The 23,744-nt window shown below is 47.3% G+C and overlaps 1 protein-coding gene across 1 annotated transcript in view; it reads left to right on the forward strand.

The window, feature by feature from the left end:
- The window catches only part of ATP8A2 (ATPase phospholipid transporting 8A2), a 438,273-nt gene that overhangs the window by 409,982 nt on the left and 4,547 nt on the right, over window positions 1–23,744 (forward strand). The window contains exon 36 of the mRNA XM_079903371.1: window positions 15,141–15,232. Coding sequence (XP_079759497.1) covers window positions 15,141–15,232 — 92 coding nt within the window. The remainder of the gene's footprint in view (window positions 1–15,140; window positions 15,233–23,744) is intronic.

Genomic DNA, 23,744 nt, shown 5'->3' on the forward strand with positions numbered 1-23,744 from the left:
CACGAGCGCATCCCCCCGTCGTGACGGCTCCTTTACGTGCCCCACCTGGTTCCAGAACGGACTTTAGGCACCTCAAGACCATGAATCAAGTGTTGTTCTTTAAAAGCCAATTTCTTGAGGTCCTCCAGCTCTCTCCATGGGCTGGGCTGAACAAGGAGTGACTCACCCGTGGCCTGAAGTCCTGTAGACACACACCTGAGGCTTCGAATGCAGGGCGTCCTCGGTCGTTCGTATCGGGAGGGTTCACTGCCCTTCCCACAGATCAGCAGGGAGGCAGCGGCCGTGGCCCTGCGTCCACTGCATCCTTGCCCTCCCGGGAGCCCTCCCTCCCCGGAGCACCTGCCCGCGATGCCCGAGAACAGAGTACAGGCTGCACCTCAACCCTTACTGTCTTTAATTAGCGTTCAGGAGGTTAACCGGTAGAGAAGCTCATCTTTCTTTAATTACTTCAAGAACTGAGTCGGGGGACCTGTTGGCCAGCTCTGAATTATTGTTTGTTTGGACGCTGATTTGAAATTGGTCAAGTCAGGTGTTTATTGCCCAGACCCAGACCCTGTGCGTATTGGAGGGGACGCTAGGAAAAGAGGGGCAATGGTAGGGGACAGTTATTCTACTGTAATTAATTTGCAGCTTCGTGGGCCTACTAGAAAGTTTGCTACTTTCAAACAAAATAACTGTCAGGAGAGACACCAGTGGTTTCAAACGTGCTTCAGATCTTCTGAAGCTTTAATAGGCAAATGGTATTTTTCATTTAAGGGCAAGTTCACATTCAAGGAATTTAACTGATTTAAAAAATACTGTTAAGTCCTTATCCCCACGTCTTAACCTTCATATATTGGCTACTTTGTCAAGGCACGTTTAATTTTCAGTATTTTACGTGACACAGCCGCCAGCTATTCCCTCGGGAAATGAAGACTCCAGCCCAACAGGCTTCACTGTTCAAAATCCACCCTTGCTACGCGGCTTCAGTTTCCCAGGGCTTCTCTCCAGCACCCTGCGCTACATCAGTCCATCCTCCAGTTGTTACCTGTAACCATCAAACACCTCAGGAATCACTGCTGCCTTTTTTTTTTTTTTTTTGGCGGTACGCGGGCCTCTCACTGTTGTGGCCTCTCCTGTTGCGGAGCGCAGGCTCAGCGGCCATGGCTCACGGGCCCAGCCGCTCCGCGGCATGTGGGATCTTCCCGGACCGGGGCACGAACCCGCGTCCCCTGCATCGGCAGGCGGACTCTCAACCACTGCGCCACCAGGGAAGCCCACTGCTGCCTTTTTATAAACATTCTTTCCAGCCTCCCAAGCTCTCCTGTCTTCCCTCCTTCATCACATTCGCATACTGTCCTACAAAAAGGGAAAACTGAAGCATATTTTAAAAATTTAAGAGTTTATTTGAGCAAAAAGCAATTCGAGTCGGGCAGCAGTGAACCAGAAGTGGAGCTGGGGAGAGACTTGTACCCGGAGGAGGGCAAGCAAAGCAAGGAGACGTTGACTGGCCGTCGCTTCAAGCCCAGTCGGCCGTTCGTGATCACGTGTCCTGAGATTTCAATTCCTAAACTTAGGGAAAAGTGGGATGAAGATAAAGCAGGGAACGGTGTAGAGAGAGGAGAGGATTCTCCTGTGACTGGTGCAGGGGCTGCTCTGAGTGAACTGGGGGAGGGAGCCGCCTGGGAGGCAGAGAGAAAGCAGTGCAAAGGCCCTGGGGTGGGAAGCTATCCACCCCAGGAAAGTGTGTTCCAGGATTGGCCAGAAGGCCATGCAGCTGGAGCAGAGGGAGGGAGGGGAGGGCTGGTGGGAAGCTGGGTTTGAGAGGAAGCCTGGGTCCTTTAGCGTATGATTTTGAGTAGGTAAGAGGCCAGTCCAATGGGTGGAAACAGAACTTGAACAGAACTTTCTGCTCGTAAAGCTGCATCTTCCTGATTAGCGTGGCGCTTCACCGCTGTGGTCCTGTTCGGGCTTGTCCTTTCCCCAGATGGCCCATCAGGAAATGCGCTGAGCCCGGACCATCCCCGACTTGTTCCATTACACCTGGGGCTTCTCAACCCACCCGCACGGCCGTTCCCCGAGGCCTCTCTGGGTCAGCCAGGTGCCCCTGCTAATTTATCTGTTCCTAGCAGCCCCATGACTCTGACCTGACCTCTCCATGGGCTCTCCGACTGGGCCACGGAGCTCAGCTCCGTTCGAGAGGAGCCTCCTACCTCACTGCAAGTCCTGGGATGCGGGAATGGTTTCCATATGTGCTGGGGCTGTCATTCAAAGTCGACTTTGCCTGCTCGCTAATGAGGTCAGACGGCTCTGCGGAGGTGGCCGGCCTCTCTCTGGGGCAGTCCCAGCAGGGGCTGGAGGAAGGCCTCCCACCACTCTAACGCCGCTCTGAGACGTATCCTTCTTTACAAAGGATAACTGCAGACAAACACGAAACAGAGGCGAATGCATAAAACTGAGAAGGATTTTTGTTTTCATTTAAACTTTTTATTTGGAGAGAATTGCAACTTCACATGCAGTTATAAGAAATACAGAGAAATCCCACGTACTCTTTAGTTTCCCCCAATAGTAACATCTTGCAAAACTGGAGAACGGTTTCACAACCAGGAAACAGACATGGATGCAGTCAGGGTACAGAACATATCCGTCGCCACAAGGCTTCTCATGTCGTCTTTTTATAGCCGCATCTACTGTCCATCCTCTGCTTAGCTCTGGGCAACTGTTAATCTGTTCTCTTATTTCTATAATTTTGTCATTAATCTGTTCTCTAGTTCTATAATGTTGTCTCAAGAATGTCACGTAAATGAATCATACAGTATGTAACCTTCTGGTAGTGACCTCTGTTCACACAGCATAGTTCTCTAGAGGTTGATTCGCCTTGTTACGTGTATCAGTACTTTCTTCCTCTTAGTTGTCGAGTAGTATGTCGTGTACCAAGCTTTGTTAAACCATTCACCTGTTGAAGGATATCTGGGTTTCCAGTTTGGGGCTATTATGAATAAAGCTCTTATAGGCATGTGTGTACCAGTTTTTGCATGAACGTTAAGTCTTTTCTCTGGGATACATGTTCAGGAGTGCAATTGCTGGGTTTATGGTAGTTGCATATTTAGGTGTTTTTTTTTCCGTTAAAAAAAATAACCACCATTTATTTAGGTCACAATTCTGTGGACTGGCAACTCGGGCTGCACGTTAGCCCAGGCTTATCTTTTATTTTTTGGAGATACAATTCAAATACATAAACTTCACCTTTTAAAGTGTAAATTCAGTGGTTTTAGTATATTCAGAAGGATGTGGTATGTTTGGTGTTTTTAAGGAACTAGTTAGTGGTCAGACCACTTTACCTCTCCACCAGTAATGTCTGAGTGATCCAGTTTTCCAGATCCTTGCAGGCATCTGGTATTGTCACTATTTTTTTTTATGTTAACCACTGTGATAGTTGTGTAATAACAGCTCACTGTGGTTTTAATTTGTATCAACTGATATGATCATGTGATTTTTGTTCCTTGCTTATCTTATCTGTACTATCAACTGTTGAGAGGAATACTGACTGATTCACCTATAATTGTGACTTTATTTCTTTCAGTTTTATCAGTTTTGGCTTCACACATTTTGCAGCTCTGTTGCTTGGTGCATAGACATTTAGGATTGCTGTGTGTTCTGGGTAGACTGACCTTTTTGTTATTACATAATGTCTTTCACTGTCTGGTAATTTTTCCTTGCTCTGAAGTCTACTTTATCTGATGTTAATATAGTTACTCCTGCTTTCCTTTGGTTAATGTTCATGTGATGTATCTTTTTCCATCCTTTTATTTTCTGTCTTCCTATAGCAATATATTTGAAGTGAGTTTCTTGTAGACAGCATATCACATTGCTGGGTCACGTTTTGTGATCCACTCTGTCAGGCTGTGTCTTTTAATTGGTATATGTAAAGCATTTATATTTAATGTATTATTAATATGTTGGGGCTTAGTTGACCATTTTATCTTTTGTTTTCTGTTCTGTTTTTCATTTCTCTGTTTTCTTTTTTCTTCCTTTTCGTGTGTTATGTGCACAGTTTTTAGGATTCTGTTTTTACTTATCTGTTGTGTTTTTTAGTGTGTCTCATAACATAGCTTTTTTACTGGTTGTTCTAGGCGTTATATTATATATACATAACTAATCACAGTGTACTGGTGCTGTCATATTACCAATTTGAATGAAATACAGAAACCTTACCTCCTGTTATAGCTCTTAACCCATCCACATTTATAATTTTCTTAAATATTTTCTCTACATATATTTAGACCCACATCAGACAGTATGTAATTTTTGCTTTAACTAGTCAGACTTAATTTGGAGAATTCAAGAGGAAAGGTAAAGCCCATTGTATTTACCCATAGTTTCACTTACCATGTTCTTTCTTCTTTCCTGATGTTCCAAAAACTCCTTCTTTTATTATTCCCTTTTTGTTTTTAGAACTTCCTTTAGAAATTCTTATAGAGTGTTTTTTTTTTTTAAGGATTATTTATATTTATTTATTTTTGGCTGTGTTGGGTCTTCGTTTTGTGTGAGGGTTTTCTCTGGTTGCGGCAAGCGGGGGCCACTCTTCATCGCGGTGCGTGGGCCTTTCACTATCGTGGCCTCTCTTGTTGCGAGGCACAGGCTCAGTAGTTGTGGCTCACGGGCCTAGTTGCTCCGCGGCATGTGGGATCTTCCCAGACCAGGGCTCGAACCCGTGTCCCCTGCATCGGCAGGCAGATTCTCAACCACTGCGCCACCTTCCCTATAGGGAAGCCCTATGGGGTGGTTTTGATGGTGACAGACTCTCTCTGTTCTTTCCATCTGAGAGTGTCTTGCTGTCTTCTTCATTCCTGAGAGATATTTTTCACTGAGTTGACGGTTTTCCTTCAGCCCTTGACAAATATTACGCCACTTCTGGCCTCGGTGATTTCTGATGAGAAATCCATTGTCATTCAAACTGGTTTTCCACTATAGGTAAAGGGTCATTTCTCTTCGGCTGCTTTTAAGACCTTTTCTTTGTCTTTAGTTTTCAGACGTTTAATTACAAGCTGTCTTGGCCTGGATTTATCCTAGTTAGGATTCATGTGGCTTCTTGAATCTGTAGGATTAGCTCTCTCACCAAATTTGGGAAGTTTTCACCCTTTAGTACTTGGAGTGCTTTTCCAGCCCCATCCTCTTTCTCCTGTCCTCTGGGACTCTGAAGATGTGAATGTTATATTGCCTGTTATATTCCCACAGGTCCCTGAGACTCTGCTCATTTTTCCTTCAGGCTGTTTTTTCTGTTACTCAGATTGGATCATTGCTACTGTTCTGTCTTCCAGTTTACTGATTATTTCCTTTGTCCCCTCTACCCTGCCATCAAGATAGCCCATCCACTAAGCTTTCAATTTCCATTATTGTATTTTTGAGTTCCAAAATTTACAAGTGGTTCTTCTTATACCTTCTGTTTCTTTGCTGAGCCCTTCCTCTTTTTTTCCATTTGCTTTCAGCATGTTCGTAATTGCTCATGGAAGCATTTTTATCGTGGCTGTTTTTAAAGTCTTGGCCAGATTATTCCACCATATCTGTTATCTTGACATTGGCGTCTACTGATTTTTCTTTACATTCAGTTTTAGGTCTTCTTGGTTCTTGGTATAACAGCTTTCACATAGAACCTGGACATTTGGGTGTCATGTTATGTGACCCTGGATTTCACGGCAGGCTCTCTCCTGCTAGGTAGAGGTCATCCAGATCCCCTACTCGGTCTGTGCTGATGCCTGCAGAGAGGGGGTGAGAATTCCTGCTCTTCACGTGGTCTCCACTGACACTGCAGGGGGTGGGGAGGGGTCAGAAGTATGGGTGTGGCCTTGTCACTACTGAGGAAGGTTGAAAGTCCTGATTCTCCCTTAGGCCTCTTCTGATACCGCTCCAGTGAGGAGAGGAAGGACAGAAGTCCATTCTCCCCATGCATCTCCTGACATCTCTGCTGACGCCACAGGGTACCAGAGGCCTCATTATCAGCTGGCAGGGATGAAAGTCCCAGGTTCCTATTTGGCCTCCCTGTCACCACCTCAGTAGGGGCTCTGGAGCACCATGTAGCAGCCTTGTGAGGGTGGACATCTGGGCTCCCCACTTGGTCTCTGCTGGCTGGACCGGAGTGGAGCCACAGTTTTTTTCTGGTGTGTTTGGCTGGAGTAGAGTGATCATGGTCTGAAAGTTTTTTTGTCTTACGAGGCCGCCGCTTTCCTGCTCCTTTGGCTGAAGAGAAGAGGGCTTTCTTCCTGGGCTTTTTTGGCTGTGCCTCCGGGCATTTCTGGGTTGCCAGGCATTTCTGCTCCAAGTCTGGAATCTACGAGCCAAAAGAAAACTCGGGTTTCTCATGCTCCAAGGTTCATAGCTGGTCTTCCTTCCTATCTCCACCTTTCCAGTTCTCCATCTTCACCTTTATGTTTGTTTTACATGTAGAGTCCAGGGTTGTCAGTTGTACTTAACAGGAGGAAGAGAGAAAATACATCAACTCCATCTTGGAAGCAGAAGTCTCTCCGGACAGGAATTTTTTTTTAAGTTTTTTTTTTAACCTTTTAAAAGTATATAGATTATAGTAATGCAGTTCTAATTTTCAGGAGAAGCCATTTTGCCAGTTTTACCTAAGTTGCTGTTTCAGGTGAAAGGACAGTGTAGTTGGTGGCTACTACCTTCTATTTTTTTTGGACTTTCCTCCTAACCTCACTGCTCACTGGTTTACTTACATTACCACATCACTAGCAGGCACAGCGGAAAAGGATTACGTGTACCTATCTTTGCTTTTGGATCTTTTCAGTGTCCCCTGCCTCTTTTTGTTAAAGTCCTCCTGGGCAGTCCCATCAATCAGCGCAGTTACCTCACACACACCACCTCTGTTCTGAGCCAGGGATGGTTGTCAACAGACAGATCCCAGCTATTTCTGAGGCTGCAGATCTGCTGCTTCCCCTGTCAGAGTCACTGCCTAGTTTGGTACTACCACTCCTTGGTCTTCTTTTTGGCAGGAAATCACCCAGTCCACACTGTACGAGAATGAGATTTCTTCCAACGCCCAGAATGGTCCCCTTACCCCACTTTCCAAAGCCTTGTCTAGAAGAGAAGAAAATCACTGTGCTAAGACAGGGCTTTCTTCCCTCCAGTTCCCAGTTTTGATAGTCAGAGGAGACTTGAGGCCAGGAAGGGCTACAGGAATCTACCTTTTTACTTTGGGAGTGAGACTTGTATTAAATTAGCTAACCTTGAATGCTGTCCTGTCCTCAGCCAGACTGTCCTCCAACTGTTCTATGCAATCTGAATTCTTTTCTTAACTAAATACAACGTCTTGTCTCTGTAAAGGCCACGGAGCTGTTTTAATTCTTGCTCACAGTGTTGTCCAGAATTTGGAGGGGGCTTCCCTCCTCTCGAAGAGAATGAGGATGATGTCCCTGTTCTGTCTTTTTTTTTTTTTTTTTGTGGTACGCGGGCCTCTCACTGCTGTGGCCTCTCCCGTTGCGGAGCACAGGCTCCGGACACGCAGGCTCAGCGGCCATGGCTCACGGGCCCAGCCGCTCCGCGGCACGTGGGATCTTCCCGGACCGGGGCACGAACCCGTGTCCCCTGCATTGGCAGGCAGACTCTCAACCACTGTGCCACCAGGGAAGCCCTGTTCTGTCATTTTTAAAGAAGCATTTCTCTGGTAAAGGGGAATTTTCTCAGCTACTGTTGGGAAACTGCTGTCCTGAGCTCAGTGCTGGGCAGTGTGGACAGACACAGACACGCGGTGCAGGATCCACTGATGGAGTCACACAGGAATAAGATAGTGAGTCACGGTCCAAACCAGCCGTGCAGAGCACAAGTGCAGTTTTGTGCGTGTAACCGTGTGCCCTGTTCGCAGCCAGGCGGACACTGTGAAAACGCAGAGAAGGCGTAAGACCTGGTCCCTGTCTGAGGACGAGTCCTCCAGAGGGACATGCACAGCTGTGTTGGTGTTTCCGGGAATCTCCGCTCACAGGGACCCCTCCCCGCCTGCTCTCTGCGGTTCCTGAAGGTTCAGGGGCCCAGGGTGGCATCTCCCGTATGCCCCCCCCAATACCTCAGAGGTAACTCAGGGGGAGAATAATTTACTACCATTTAATAGAATAGAATTTATGAAGGGCTCCTACCTTCAGGGTAGAACACCTATCTTATTGGAATCTTAGGCTGGAAAACCTATTCTGATTTGTTTTATTCTTGCTATTTTCCCTCATTACATAACTAAGGTGAGGGTTTGTTTTTTTTTTCTCATCCTACAGAGGCCTGGGCAGGTCTGGAATATGATTGAGCCCAAAGTTTCTCATTTCCTAATGCTCAGATTATAATGAGTAACGTAAGTTACCAACAGAGGCTATGAAGTCTCATTCCCTAGGGATCTTTAAAAGTGGGTTAGAGGGGCTTCCCTGGTGGCACAGTGGTTGAGAATCCGCCTGCCAATGCAGCGGACACGGGTTCGAGCCGTGGTCCAGGAAGACCCCACATACCACGGAGCAACTAAGCCCGTGCGCCACAACTACTGAGCCTGTGCTCTAGAGCCCGAGAGCCACTACTGAGCCCATGTGCCACAACTACTGAAGCCCACGCGCCTAGAGCCCGTGCTCTGCAACGAGAAGCCACCGCAATAAGAAGCCCGTGCACCGCAACGAAGAGTAGCCCCCGCTCCCCACAACTAGAGAAAGCCCACAGGCAGCAATGAAGACTCAACGCAGCCAAAAATAAAATTAAAGAAATAATTAAAGAAAAAACGTGGGTTAGAATTTCAGCAGTCTGATAGCCTGGTAGGTGTCTGGCCCTACCTGAAGGAACGGGGACTTTGATTCGCTTTTATCTTGAGGAACCTGTCAGATTTATGTTTTGAAGACCATCCAGCCATCATTTAACAGTAAGTTTCTAAAAATACCTATTTGTTTTTGGCTGCTTTGTGGTGTCAGCTGTGATTCCTACCAGCTGTAACTACTGACAAGACCAAAAAACAGATTTGTAATTATTTGCTCTATTCTCCACGTTCTGCTCTGTGCCAGTTACGCGTGTGTGATTTTAGCAGGAACAGCCTCCTGACAGAAACGCGGACGTAAAAGTTTATTATTCTCGCGAGTAACGCTTGCCAGCTCTCTGCTCCTTCCTGACGCTGCTTGTTCTTTGAGACAGGAGTGCACCAACCACCTCCCTGGAGAGGCGCTGGCTTCTCAGCAGAGCCTGCCTTAAGGGGCTGTGTGAGATGGGCTTTCACCACTATCACTGGTGTTTACCTGCACCTTCCATATGGGGGGACAGATCTCAGGCAGCACCCATGCCTAAGCTGGGATGGAAAAAGGTCAAAGCAAGCACTGAACTCCACCCCCACCATCGGAGAAATAAACCATGAAGATGACATCGTTACCAACCATTCAGGTGATGGGAGGGAATTTACCTCCAATTCAGGACCCATTCCTTCTCCTGGTTTTTATTTTTTTTTAATTTTATTGACGTATAGCTGATGTACAATGTTGTGTTAAACTCTGCTGAACGGCAAAGTGATTCAGTTACACATATATATACATTCTTTTTCAGTCTTTTCCATCATGGTTTATCACAGGATACTGAATGTAGTTCCCTGTGCTCGAGTAGGACCTTGTTGTTTATCCATCCTATGTATAAGATTTACCGTTTTAAAGAGTACAGTTCAGTGGCGTTTAGTACCTTCATGATGATGTGCGATCGTCACCCCTGTCTAGTTCCAGAACATTTTCGTCTCCCCGAAAGGAAACCTCGGATGCTTTGAGCACCCCCCGGATGCCCTGCGCTCCCCGGGAACCGATGCTCGTTCTCTGTGATTTGCCTGTTCCAGACATTTCATATGAATGGAGCCGTGCAAGACGCAGCCTATGGCGTTGGCTTCTTTCACTCACCGTGAGGTTCTCAAGGTTTTTCCGTGTTGTGCATGTGTCATACTGTGTTCCTTTTTGTGGCTGAATAATTTTCCATCGTATGGACAGACCACACTTTATCCATTCAGCAGTTGATGTCTGGATTGTTTTCATCTTTTGGCTTTTGTGAATAATGCTGCTCTCGATATTGGTGTACAAGTGTCTGAGTCCATTTTCAGCTCTTTTGGCTAATGTGACCTAGGAGTGGAATTGCTAGGTGAGACAGTAATTCCATGTTGAAGTTAGTGAAGAACAATGGCTGCACCATTTTACAGACCCACCAGTAATGTGCTAGGGTTCCAGTTTCTCTACATCCTCTCCAGTACCTGTTATTATCTGTTCTTGTTTCACTTATAGCCATCCTAGTAGATGTTAAGTGCTATTTCTTTGTGGTTTTGACCCGCATTTCCCTAATGACTAATGATGTTGAGCATCTTTTCATGTGCTTGTGGGCCGTTGTGTTTCTTCTTCGGATAACGTATCCAAATCCAAAATTGCCTGTTTTTGATTTGGTTTGTCCGTCTTTATGCTGTTGAGTTGTTGGGATTATTGATATGTTCTGGACTCTAGACCCTTACCAGCTATATGGTTTGTAAATACTTTCATTTTATGGTTGCCTTTTCCCTTTTTAAAAAATTCTTATTGGAGTGTAGTTGATTTACAGCGTTGTTAGTTACAGGTGTACAGCAAAGTGAATCCGTTGTACATATATACATATCCATTCGTTTTCAGATTCTTTTCCCATATAGGTTATTACAGAATATCGAGTAGAGTTCCCTGTGCCATACCAATAAGTCCTTGTTAGTTACCTGTTTTATATATAGTAGTGTGTATATGTCAATCCCCAGCTCCTATCACCTCCCCCCATGTTTCCCCTTGGTAACCATAAGTTTGATTTTGAGATCTGTGAGTCTGTTTCTGTTTTGTAAATAAGTTCATTTGTATCATTTTTATTAGATTCCACATATAAGTGATAGCATGAGATATTTGTCTTTCTCTGACTTACTTCACTTAGCATGGTAATCTCCAGGTCCATCCGTGTTGCTGCAAATGGCATTATTTCATTCCTCTTTTATGGCTGTATATATTCCACTGTGTATATGTACCAATCATAATCCCTTCCTCTGTCGATGGACACTTAGGTTGCTTCCATGACTTGGCTACTGTAAACATTGCTGCAGTGAACACTGGTGTGTATGTATCTTTTCGAATTATGGTTTTCTTCAGATATATGCCCAGGAGTGGGATTGCTAGATCAAGTGGTAGTTCTATATTTAGTTTTTTAAGGAACCTCCATACTGCCCTCCATAATGGTTGTACAAATTTACATTCCTACTGGCAGTATAGGAGGGTTCCCTTTTCTCCACACCCTCTCCAGCATGTATTGTTTCTAGATATTTTGATGAGGGCCATTCTGACCAGTGTGAGGTGAAATCTCATTGTGGTTTTGATTTGTATTTCCCTAATAATTAGCGATGTTGAGCATCTTTTCATGTGCTTTTTGGACATCTGTCTTCTTTGGAGAAATGTCTGTTTAGGTGTTCTGCCCGTTTTTCTTTTAACATCTTTATTGGAGTATAATTGCTTTACTGCCCATTTTTTGATTAGGTTGTTTGTTCACTTTCTTGATAATGTCTTGATTCACAAAGGTTTTTGATGAAGTCCGATTTATCTATTTTTTCCTTTTGTTGCCTAGGCTTTGAGTGTCATATCTAAGAAACATCGCCAAATTCAAGGTCGTAAACATTTAGCTCTTATATTTGGGGTCTTTGATCCATTTTGAGCTACTTTTTGTATGTGATTGCAGGTAAGGGGTCAACCTCATTCTTTTGAGTGTGGAAATCCAGTTACTCCAGACCCATATGCTGAACAGACTTTCCTCTCCTTATGAATGGTCTGGGTACCCTAGCCAAAAGTCAGCTGACCATAGACATATGACTCTTAACTACATTACAGTGATTTATATGTGTATCCTGATGCCAGTACCACACTATTTTCATTACTGTAGTTTTATATTAACTCTTGAAATAAGTTAGTATTCCTTTTCCAGGATTGTTTTGGCTGTGGTGTTCCTTTTCCAGGATTGTTTTGGCTATCTGGGGCCCCTTGTAATTCCCTATGAATTATAGGATAAATATTTGTTTCTGCAAAAAAAAAAAAAACTGTTGGAATCTTGCCTAATTGCTTTAGTTAGCACTTCTAGTAAATTCCTTGAGTAGAAGTGGTAAAAGCAGGCATCCTTGTCTTGATCATAGAGAGAGTTTTCAGTCGTTCACCATTGAGTATGTTGTCAGTTGTGGGTTTTTCATAAATGCTGTTATGTGGAGGAACTTCCCTTCCCGTCTTAGTTTGCTGAGTATTTTTATTATGAAAGGGTGTTGGATTTTGTCAGATGATCTTTCTGCGTTAAGTTAGATGATCATTGATATTCTTCCTTCATTCTGTTAGTGTGGTGTATTATATTAATTGCTTTTTGTATGTTGAATCACCCTTGCGTTACTGGGATAAATCCCATAATCCCATAAGGTTGTGTAATCCTTTCATTATAATGAATTCGGTTTGTAGTATTTTGTCAAGAGTTCTCTTGTTTATAAACCCAAATCTCATTTCCCTGTGCTAATCTGTACTTTTTTCTTCTCATTAACCAGAATTAACCAAAGTAAATAGCTGATTGTGTTTCTTCACTTTTTCCTATGTCTTTGTGAGTAGATGGCTTTCAAACCATCTATAGATAATAGAATGCTATAAATGGTAAATGTTATACCCCTTTCTAGCTTCAACTTTTCCAACATTAGCAGGACATGGTACAGGAGTACAAGTGGAGGCTGTGTCTGAGTGTGTGCAAGTTGTAATAGCCATGTACCTTGATTAAGGCACGTGGGTGAAGACCACAGTGCCTTGTGATGCCCAGATTCTCTGGAGACGGTGATTAACACAGGGAAAAGGTAGCTGCCCTGTGTACCCCACCCCCACCCCAGCTCTGTCCTGTGCTGGCAGGGGACCTGCACTCGCGTGTGGACAGCCCAGTCCACACGTCCCGCGCTACAACCACCCTCTGGCCACCCCCCAGGCCTCACAGCATGGACCCTGGCTGTGTGGTCTACTTCTAGGGAGACGGAGCTAGCGAGGGGGTCAGGTTGGCCTTGGATGCCAGCTTGGGCATTACTGGGCAGGGACTTCTAAGGTCTCACGTACTTGGGCTGGGGGCAAGTGTGGGCTCTTGGTGGACATGTCTCCTTGGCCCCATGTCCCCCTCCCCACATGGGAGGAAGGGCTGCAGGACACAGCAGGGTCAAAGGGTGGTGCTGTCGTTGGCTAAAGCTGAGCAGGTTGGTGGATGTTCTCTGCGCTAGTTTCTGTGTTTGAATATTTCATTATAAAAAAGAGAGAGAAAAGCATACGCCGTCCCACGTGGAAATTAGAGACGTCTGCCCAACACAGTGCCCTGTGCCCTTTTGTCTTTGGCTGTTTCCTCAGCCGCCCAACTAGAGACCAGGATGCATGATTTCAGAGAGCCCTTCCCATCCGTGGCTCTGTGAGGTTCTCACGAGACCCAGCACTAGGAGGACCTTCTGGACCTGAAACGTCAGAGGGTCCAGGAGAGGCGGGGTGGAGTGCCCAGTCTGTCCCTCAGTTCCAGGGTCCCAGCGGGGAGGGCCTCAGGGAGCCCTTCTCAGCTGGGCTCGGAGCTGCGTGGCAGTGCCTCACACAGCTGAGAGCAGCCAGCACGGGCGCTGCGGACGTCAGGCGGCCACACGAGGACCGCGCATCTGCTCATCCCCGTGGCCCAGGGCGGTTAAGGTGGCCCCTGGAAGGAAAGATGAGAGGGAAGGGAGAGGCAGTGTGAGGGGACAGAAAAAGTGTGTGTTCTCATCAGCCATCAGACATCAGACATCTTCCCAATGGGGGTAGGCTGGGGCTTGCCCTGAGCTGGTGATGAATTAAACCTTGTTCTTTCAGCCAAGATGATCAGAAACTGCTCTCTTGCAGAAACCCAAGAGCACAGTGAACTTCAGCTCATAGGACTGTTGAGAGTAGCCGGGCCCTGCTCCCCCTGCAGAGGCCCTTGGGGGAGCATGAAGTGGACCCTGGGCTCAGGCCTGGATGGGCTGGGGGGAGGGGTTTTGGACCACAAGCAACTGCAGTTCTTCCAACTTCTGCACCCTCAAGTTCCCAGACAGCAGACTGGGGATGTACGCGTTGCCGTGGCAAAGTGCTGCACAGCAGGTGGTTGAAACAACAGAGGTGTATTTTCCCACGGTTCTGGAGGTCAGAAGTCCCAGAGCAAAGGTGTTCCAGGGCTGGTTCCTTCCGAGACCTCCCTCCTCTGCTTGCAGGTGAAGGCCATCTTCTCCCTGTGTTCTCACATGGCCGTCCCTCAGTGTGTGTCTTAATTCCCGCTCCTCATAAGGACCCCAGTTAGCTTGGATTAGGGCCACCCCGATGACCTCATGTGACCTTTAAAGGCCTCGTCTCGTAATGCAGCCCATCCTGAGACCCTGGATGGGTAGGGCTCCTGCAGGTGCAGTCTGGAGGGGTACAGTTCAGCCGTTACAGAGCGTGCCCGCCAGCGCTGTACACCGCAGTCTGTTGGGGGCAAGCCCGGTAACACCCCGGCAGCAGGAAATCGGGGCCACTCTCGAGCATTTCCCAACCACCCACCTTTGGTTGGTAGTAAAGCCCAACTGTACTCTAGGGAGAACCTCCGTGTTGCCCCAGAGCAGCGGCAGCCTTGGAGGAGGGACCATTTCAGGAGAGGCAGGAAGCACGCCTAACCTTGTGTTTTCAAAGAAAACTGACCTTGGTTATCATTGTGGTTCAAAATAAGCATCAGGTTCTGCAGAGGCAACTGTCTCTGGCCGGGTCCTGGGGCACCCAGGCGAGGCTCCAGGCCTGGGGGGCAGGTGGAATGGAAGCTTTCCGTTCACCGGAGCAACAGCTCACTCCTTGCCCCGGAGGCAGGGGCCCTGGTCCCCTTCCGTCAGGAGGCAGGCGGGGCTCCGAGGGTCGTGTAGGGACGGGGTGCGCGCAGAGCGGGTTTTCAGAGGAGGGAGCCGCTCTCGAGGCGTCCAGGCAGCATCTGCTGTAAATAGAGGGGCAGTTGGCGAAACGGGACGTTCTCCTTGACGTGGGGCAGCCTTTTCCCGGTCTGTTTCGTGTTACGACCTGAAGCCATTCTTTCTCTGAGCACCTTCGAGAGGTGTCCGCGTGGCCGGAGACTGACCGTGTGTGATGTGCCCCCAGGACCAACGAGCGAGACCGGCTGCTCAAGAGGCTGGGCAGGAAGACGCCGCCCACCCACTTCCGGGGCAGTTCCCTCCAGCAGTCAGTGCCACGTGAGTAGCCCGCCGGCACGTGGTGCGGACCACTGCCAGGCTCTACACCCGGAGGTGGAAATGGTGTATCTGGCCCCAGGCAGGTACACCCAGTGGGTAGGCATTCCCCGGGATCCAGTCAAATGTCTGAATGACACGACCCGTAAACTTCAGATCTGATGTGGTGCAGCTCCTGTGGCAGCCTCCCCATCAGATTCTTTCTAAGATTGAAGTGATGCTCCTTTTACATGGTTCCCCCCACAGTAGCCCTACGCTACTGGCATATTAATCACAACAATGGCAATGGGAAAAGTCTCTGTGGTCTTCCCAGGAAGGCTGTGCCCCACGCCGCCCCTGCAGCTGGAGGCCAGGCCCCGTTTCTGCCAAGCAGGGTCTGTGGGGATGCGTCAGAGCCCAGAGGAGCGGGGTGGGGGTGGGGGGCGGGGAAACGCCAAATGGAGCTCGAGGAGGGGATGGGCTCACCTGCAATCCAGCCCCTGGGCTGCCGGGCAGGCGAGGGTGCTGCAGCCGAGTGCAGGGGCCCCTGCGCAGGCAGCCTCCCTTCCCCAGCTGAGGCCCTGGTTCCTGCCTCTGAATCCTGCCGCGTCCCCGCCTGCACTCCCATCTCTTCAACTGACGCCCCACTTCTGCTCTCCTTTTTCTCCCTGAGTTGAGCCGGAAACAAGGGGTAGAAAGTGAAGCCTCCCTGCACCCTTAGGACAGGTACTGGAGGACCTCTGCCCGGCTCAGCTGAGCGCCATCCCCCCACGGTGAACACATCTTTGCAGACTTTCTCAACAGAGGGAAGGAAAGGAACAGGTGGGACGTCATGGCCGTCGGTGACCACCCCCGCCTGGACATCCCCGTGGGAGAAGGGGCTGCAGTAGCTCCCAGAAGGGCCCACGTGCCCCACATTCTCTGAGGCTTCTCTGCCCCGAGACACCTGGCCAAGAGCCTCAGGTCGGCACACTAAGTGGCCCCGCAGAGCCCGGGCCCTGGACCCCAGCCACGGCCTCTGATCCTCGAGAGAGGTTGAGTCCAGAGGAGGCTGGGTGGTGGGGTCCCAGCCACGAGGTCCGGGGCTCCACCTCAGAGCCGGGCTGCCTGCGGTCCCGTCCCAGCTCTGCCACTTTGTGACCTTAGGTAAGTTAACCGCTCTGTTCCTACACCTGTAGAACAGGTGACGTGAGAACCTCCCTGGGGTTACTGGGAGGATTCACTGAGATTGTACACATAAAGTGCCTGGAACAGAGCCTGACAGCGTGGAGTCCAAATGTTAGGTATTACTTGTTTTTTCTGCCACAAATTGAATAACTTTAGGCCACTTACGTATTTCTCTAAATGTCTGTTTTCTCCTCTGAGGAGAAAAACAGAATCATCTGCATCTTACACAGCCTGTGAGGGTTCACGGTGACGGGCACAGAGAACATGAGTACTGGTTCCCTAAACGCAGGGCTCGTGCCATGCAGCGTCCGACCAGAGAAAGAACAGACACTGAGAGCAAAGGCGGCACGAGAGCTTTCGTGGGAGTGCCATAAAGGGTCTTAAAACGACTACAAAACGTTTTATGAACTCTCAGTATTTTGAAGGACCAAACCAAAATTCTGATCAACAAATACAAAAAATAGGCAAGCTGCTAAAATCACACCACATGTTAAAGGCACTCAGCAACTAGGAGTAGGACCCTAATGGATACCAGGGTGTTTCAGTCACGGACCACCAGAGAAGGCCATCAAGCATCGGGAGGGGCTTCTGGCCTCTGCTTGTCTCCGGACTCAGTCTTCCCAGGAAACCGGAAGGAAAAGCCCTAGTCTTGGAGCACTTGTTCTGATGGACCACCCGCACACAGTACTAGCAACCGAGCTCATTGTTTCCTACACGGTCTAATTTCCTTACCATCCCACACAGTGTTCCCAATTTCCCAAGTGCTATTAGGAGTCTTTTCCCAGACAGGAAATAGCTACTTTCATTAAGATGTCATGAGAGCTCCGATTCAAAGAAACGCCATTTCAGGGAAGCTTTATTCCAAAATAATGAAAAAAAAAAGACATGATTTTATGGACTTCACCAAGTGTTCTCCCAGAGGAAGACAAACCTGCCCTTCCACCTACCCGAATTCCATCCCCGGACCCTGGCCATGGCTGAGCACTTAGGAAGGTCTGGTCCACTGAGTGCTTTCTCCAGGCCCCCATCATTCCTTCCTGGCTGTCAGGACTTCCTGAAGATGAATGACTGTGGGAAATGCTGAGAGCCTCCCTCTGAGTTTGGATGCAAATAATGGCAGTTAAACGTCCATCAGGCAGGAGCTAGTGAAGGGATGGTGTTTCTTTGTCAGGCTGGGCAGGCGGAGGCTGGCTGGGTGATTATGGTCCCTGCTGTCCTGCTCTAACCCCTATCAGGCTTTGTTTCTAAGAGGAAAATATTTATCTGAATCACAGAGACGCCCATGCTCCCAGGACCACCCTATCAGGCCACTCTCTTTTTTTTTTTTTTTTCCCCCCCCGGATGCGCAGGCTCAGTGGCCATGGCTCATGGGCCCAGCCGCTCTGCGGCATGTGGGATCTTCCCGGACCGAGGCACGAACCCATGTCCCCTGCATCAGCAGGCGGACTCTCAACCACTGCGCCACCAGGGAAGTCCTCCTTTCTTTCTTAAATTCAAAGTCCACTTAAGCTCAGTAGAGACTAAGAACATCCTGGTGCCCATTTTGGAAACATGATGGTGGATGCACCCAGGGGAGCTGGTGGAGAAGCCCTCTGGTAGTGACCTCTGGGCACCCTGCTGACCCTGGGAGAAGAGATTTGCTATCGAACCAGAAGCTTCCCTCTGCTGTCCCTTAGGACAGATGCCTAGAAACCCTTCCCACTCCAGAGGGGCTGAGTTAGTTATCCCACTGGACGGCCCTTGTACCCATGACACAAACAGGAGCTGCGGAGAGCACTGCAGCTGGCTTCCTGAAGGTACAGGTGGATCTGAGTGGAAAACAACGAATAAATAAAGACAGGGCTGCTGCCCCTTCCACTTGAACAGGGGTAGACAATTCCAGATGCTTTTCCCAAAAGGACAGTCCCAAACAATGTTCATGTTTACGTCTCAGCAAGTCCCCTTCATTCCTTCCCCTGCCCCCCACCCCCCCCCACAAAAAAACACATTAAAAGGCAGGTAGTAATTGCTGTGTTTGGGCTGACTGTCAAGATAGGCTCCTCCGTCCCTGGCCTGGAGCAGAGGCCTCCTCTCTGGGCGCCAAGTGTAGAATTAGTCCCAACCACAGGAGGGCTCTGTGGCCTGGGCGTCACCAGCCAAGGAACCATGCTGGCGCCCATGTGGATAAGAGCTGGAAGGACCTGGGCCTGGCCCAGTCCAGCCCATTCATTTTACAGAAAAGTAAACCAGGAAGACGGAGGGCCCCGGTTCTGTGTCCAAGTCACAGCCAAGCGAGGATTGGAATGAGCGCTTCTCACTGGCGCCTCGGCCCTGGGCTCAGCTCTACCTTGAAAGCAGGGCAGGGGGATGGCCAGCTAGGGACAGAGAGCCCCACAGTCTCCTACCCCCCTGGGGAGGGAAGAGCTACACGGTGTCCCCATCTCTCGGGGTCAGGGCCCCTTCTGCAGGGAAGCGTCCCCCTGGCTGGCAGGCCCACCACCCAGCAGCGTGGGGGATCCGAGGACAGCTCTGGGGCCAGCTCGGGAAACAACCGACATGCCCAGAAACATCCCCTTCAGGAGACTGGAAGGTGGATGCTGTCCAGAGCCCAGCCTTACTGCTGGAGGAGACAGTGCTATTTGCTCGATTTGCCCTGAAATGGCCCAGGGAGAGGCAGCTGGTCTGGTACATCGTGGCAGCCAAGACACAGCACAAAGAGCATGCTGGGGCCTGGGCACCAGGGCTGCAGTGCCCACAGCCACACAGGTTTCAGAAGGCTTCCTCGTCCACCGTCACCTCCGCCCCACAGCTCAGAGGTGAGAGGAGGCATTTCCTCTTCAGATCCCAGGAAGCCCCTGAGGCTGGGAGACCCAGCACAGCCTCCTTGTAGGAAGCAGTGGGCCGGGAGGAAGCCCAGGAGCGCCAGGGCCACCCAGGGCAGGATGAGCCGCCTGCCTGCACCAGCTGCAGGGGCTCACGCTGCCCTCGGGCTGCTGTCCCAGGGTGGGGCCTTTGGGTTGTGGGTTTGGTCTTGTTAGAAATGCAGGTGAGCAGCTCGACCGACGCCCCATGGGGGCACCTGTGTTCTCACTCTTTCACTCCCACCTGCTCCCTGCTGCCCAGCCGTGTCCTCAGTGGCTCCCAGGCCACCTCTGCAGCTCAGCCCACACCTCCTGCCTCCCAGGGTGGCCCTCCTGAGCCCCGGGGTCCTCTCAGGCTGAAAGGCATGCTCTCGGGAAGAGCTGGCCAGCCAGCCCTGGGGGGGATGGAGACTTGGTTTACAGTGTGATCAGAGCAGGAAGTCACTTCCTCTCCTCCATCCCACAAGGACTTTTTTAGACAGTGCTACTGTATGTCTTTATAGTCCAGAAACTTTCCTTTTTAAGCCAAATGTCTGAGTAAAGTAAGAATCCAGGATGAAGGGTAACAAGATGGCAGAGTAGGAGGACATGAGCTCACCTCTTCTTATAGAAACACCAAAATCACAACCAACTGCTGGACAACATCAACAAAAAAAAAACGCTGCAACCTACCAAAAAAGACACCCTACATCCAAAAGCAAGGAAGCCGCCACAACGAGACAGTAGGAGGGGAGCAATCTTGATAAAATCAAATACCATACCTGCCGGATAGGCAACCCACAAACTGGAAAATAATTATACCACAAGTTCTCCCACAGGAGTGAAAGTGCTGAACCTGAGAAAATATTTGAAGAGCAAATAGCTGAAAACTTCCCTAACATGGGAAAGGAAACAGTCACCCAAGTCCAGGAAGCACAGAGAGTCCTAGGAGGAACATGTCAAGACACAAACTGACAAAAAGAAAGACAAAGAAAAAAAAAGCAGTAAGAGAAAAGCAACAAGTAATGTACAAGGGAACTCTCCTCCCCTAAGGTTATAAGCTGATTTCTCAACAGAAACTCTGCAGGCCAGAAGGGAGTGGCATGATGTATCTAAAGTGATCAAAGGCAAGAAACTACAACCAAAAATACTCTACCCAGCAGGGCTCTCATTCAGATTTGATAGAGAAATCAAAAGCTTTACAGACAAGTAAAAGCTAAGAGAATGAAGCACCACCAGGCCAGCTTTGCAACAAATGCTAAAGGAACTTCTCTAGGCAGCAAAGAAAAGGCCACAACTAGAAACAAGAAAATTATGAACAGAACAGCTCACCAGTAAAGGCAAACATACAGTAGAGGTAAGAAATTGTCCGCACACAAATATGATATCAAAACCAGCAGTCATGAGAAGAGGAGAGCACAAATGCAGGATATTGGAAATGCGTTTGAAATTAAAAGACCAGCAATTTAAAACAATCTTGTTTATATACAGTCTGCTATATCAAAACCTCATGGTAACTGCAAACCAAAAAACTACAATAGATACACACACAAAACAGGAAAAGGAATCCAAACACAACACTAAAGTTAGCCATCAAATCACAAGAGAACAAAAGAGGAAGGGAAGAAAAAAGACCTACAAAAACAAATCCAAAACAATTAACAAAATGGCAGTAAGAACATACATATCAATAATTACCTTAAAGGTAAATGGATTAAACGCTCCAACCAAAAGACACAGGCTGGGTGAATGGATACAAAAACAAGACCCGTACATATGCTGTCTACAGGAAGCCCACTTCAGATCTAGGGACACATACAGACTGAAAGCGAGAGGATGGAAAAAGACGTTCCATGCAAGTGGAAATCAAAAGAAAGCTGGAGGAGCAACACTCATATCAGACAAAATAGACTTTAAAATAAAGACTATTACAAGAGACAAAGAAGGACAAAGGATCTATCCAAGAAGAATATATAACAATTGTAAATATATGTGCACCCAACATAGGGTCACCTCAACATACAAGGCAAATACTGCCATAAAAGGAGAAATCAACAGTAACACAGTAATAGCGGGGGACTTTAGCACCCCATGTTCATCAATGGACAGATCAGACAGAAAATCAAAAAGGAAACACAGGCCTTAAATGACACATTAGACCAGATGGACTTAATATTTATAGAGCATTCCATCCAAAAGCAGCAGAATACACATTATTCTCAAGTGCACATGGAACATTCTCCAGGACTGATCACATGCTGGGCCACAAAGCAAGCCTCGGTAAATTTAAGAAAACTGAAATCATATCAAGCATCTTTTCCGACCATACCACTATGAGATTAGAAACAAACTACACGGAAAAAAACTGTAAAAAACACAAACACGTGGAGGCTAAATAATATACTACTAAACAACCAATGGATCACTGAAGAAACAAAAGAGGAAATCAAAAAATACCTAGAGACAAATGAAAATGAAAGCACAATGATCCAAAACCTATGGGACACGGCAAAGGCAGTCCTAAGTGGGAAGTTTAGTGCTATTACAATCTTACCTCAGGAAACAAGAAAAATCTCAAATAAACCACCTAACCTTATACCTAAAGCAACTAGAGAAAGAACAAACAAAAACCCAAAGTTAGCAGAAGGAAAAAAATTATAAAGATCAGAACAGAAATAAATGAAATGGAGACAAGGGGCTTCCCTGGTGGCGCAGTGATTGAGAGTTTGCCTGCCGATGCAGGGGACACGGGTTCGTGCCCCAGTCTGGGAAGATCCCGCATGCCACGGTGCGCTGGGCCCGTGAGCCATGGCTGCTGAGCCTGTGCGTCCAGAGCCTATGCTCTGCAACGGGACAGGCCACAGCAGTGAGAGGCCCGCATACCGCAAAAAAAAAAAAAAAATGGAGACCAAAAAAACAATAGAAAAGATCAATGAAACTAAAAGCTGGTTCTTTGAAAAGATAAAATTGATAAACCTTTAGACCCATTCAAGAAGAAGAGGGAGAGGGCTCAAATCAATAAAAATCAGAAAGGAAAAAGAAGTTACAACAGGCACCACAGAAATACAAAGGATCATAAGACTACGACAAGCAACTGTATGCCAATAAAATGGACAACCTGGAAGAAATGGGCAAATTCTTGGAAAGGTACAATCTCCCGAGACTGAACCAGGAAGAAATAGAAAATATGAACAGACCAATCACAAGTACTGAAATTGAAACTGTAATTAAAAAAACTCCCAGCAAACAAAAGTTGAGGACCAAATGGCTTCACAGGTGAATCCTATCAAACATTTAGAAAAGAGTCACCTATTCTTCTGAAACTATTCCAAAATTGCAGAGGAATGAAAACTCCCAAACTCATTCTATGAGGCCACCATCACCCTGATACCAAAACCTGATAAAGATACCACAAAACAAGAAAATTACAGGCCAATATCATTGATGAACATACACAAAGATTCTCAACAAACTACTAGCAATCCGAATCCAACAGCACATTAAAAGGATCATACACCATGATCAAGTGGGATTTATCCCAGGGATGCAAGGATTTTTCATTACCCACAAATCAATCAGTGTGATACATCACATCAATAAATTGAAGAATAAAAACCATACGATTATCTCAATAGATGCAGAAAAATCTTCTGACAAAATTCAGCACCCATTTATGATAAAAACTCTCCAGAAAGTGGGCAAAGAGGGAAACTACCTCAACATAATAAAGGCCATATACGACAAACCCACAGCTAACATCATACTCAATGGTGAAAAGGTGAAAGCATTTCCTCTAAGATCAGGAACAAGACATGAATGTCCAGTCTCACCACTTTTATTCAACATAGTTTTGGAAGTCCTAGCCATGGCAATCAGAGAAGAAAAGGAAATGAAGGTAATCCAAATTGGAAAAGAAGTAAAACTGTCACTGTTTGCAGATGACATGATACCATTGGGTTGGCCAAAAACTTCGTTCAGGTGTTTTCAATAACATTCTATGGAAAGACCCAAACAAATTTTTTGGCAAACCCAATACATATAGAAAATCCTAAAGATGCAATCAGAAAATTACTAGAGTTCATCAATGAATTTAGTAAAGTTGCAAGAGAAATTAAAGAAACAATCCCATTTACCATCACATCAAAAAGAATAAAATGCCAAAAGTAAACCTACCTAAGGAGGCAAAAGACCTGTACTCCAAAAACTGTAAGAAGAAAGAAATCGAAGATGACACAAACAGATGGAAAGATATACCATGTTCTTGGATTGGGAGAATCAATATTGTCAAAACGACTATACTACCCAAGGCAATTTACAGATTCAGTGCAACCTCCATCAAATTACCAGTGGCATTTTGCACAGAACTAGAACAAAAAAGTCTTAAAATTTCTATGGAGACACAAAAGACCCCAAATAGCCGAAGCAATCTTGAGAAAGAAAAACAGAGCTGGAGGGATCAGGCTCCCTGACTTCAGACTATACTACAAAGCTACAATCATCAAAAGAGTGTGATACTAGCACAGAGATAGAAATATAGATCAATGGAACAG

Source organism: Stenella coeruleoalba (genome assembly GCF_951394435.1).
Source record: "Stenella coeruleoalba genome assembly, chromosome: 18".
Taxonomy (NCBI): domain Eukaryota; kingdom Metazoa; phylum Chordata; class Mammalia; order Artiodactyla; family Delphinidae; genus Stenella; species Stenella coeruleoalba.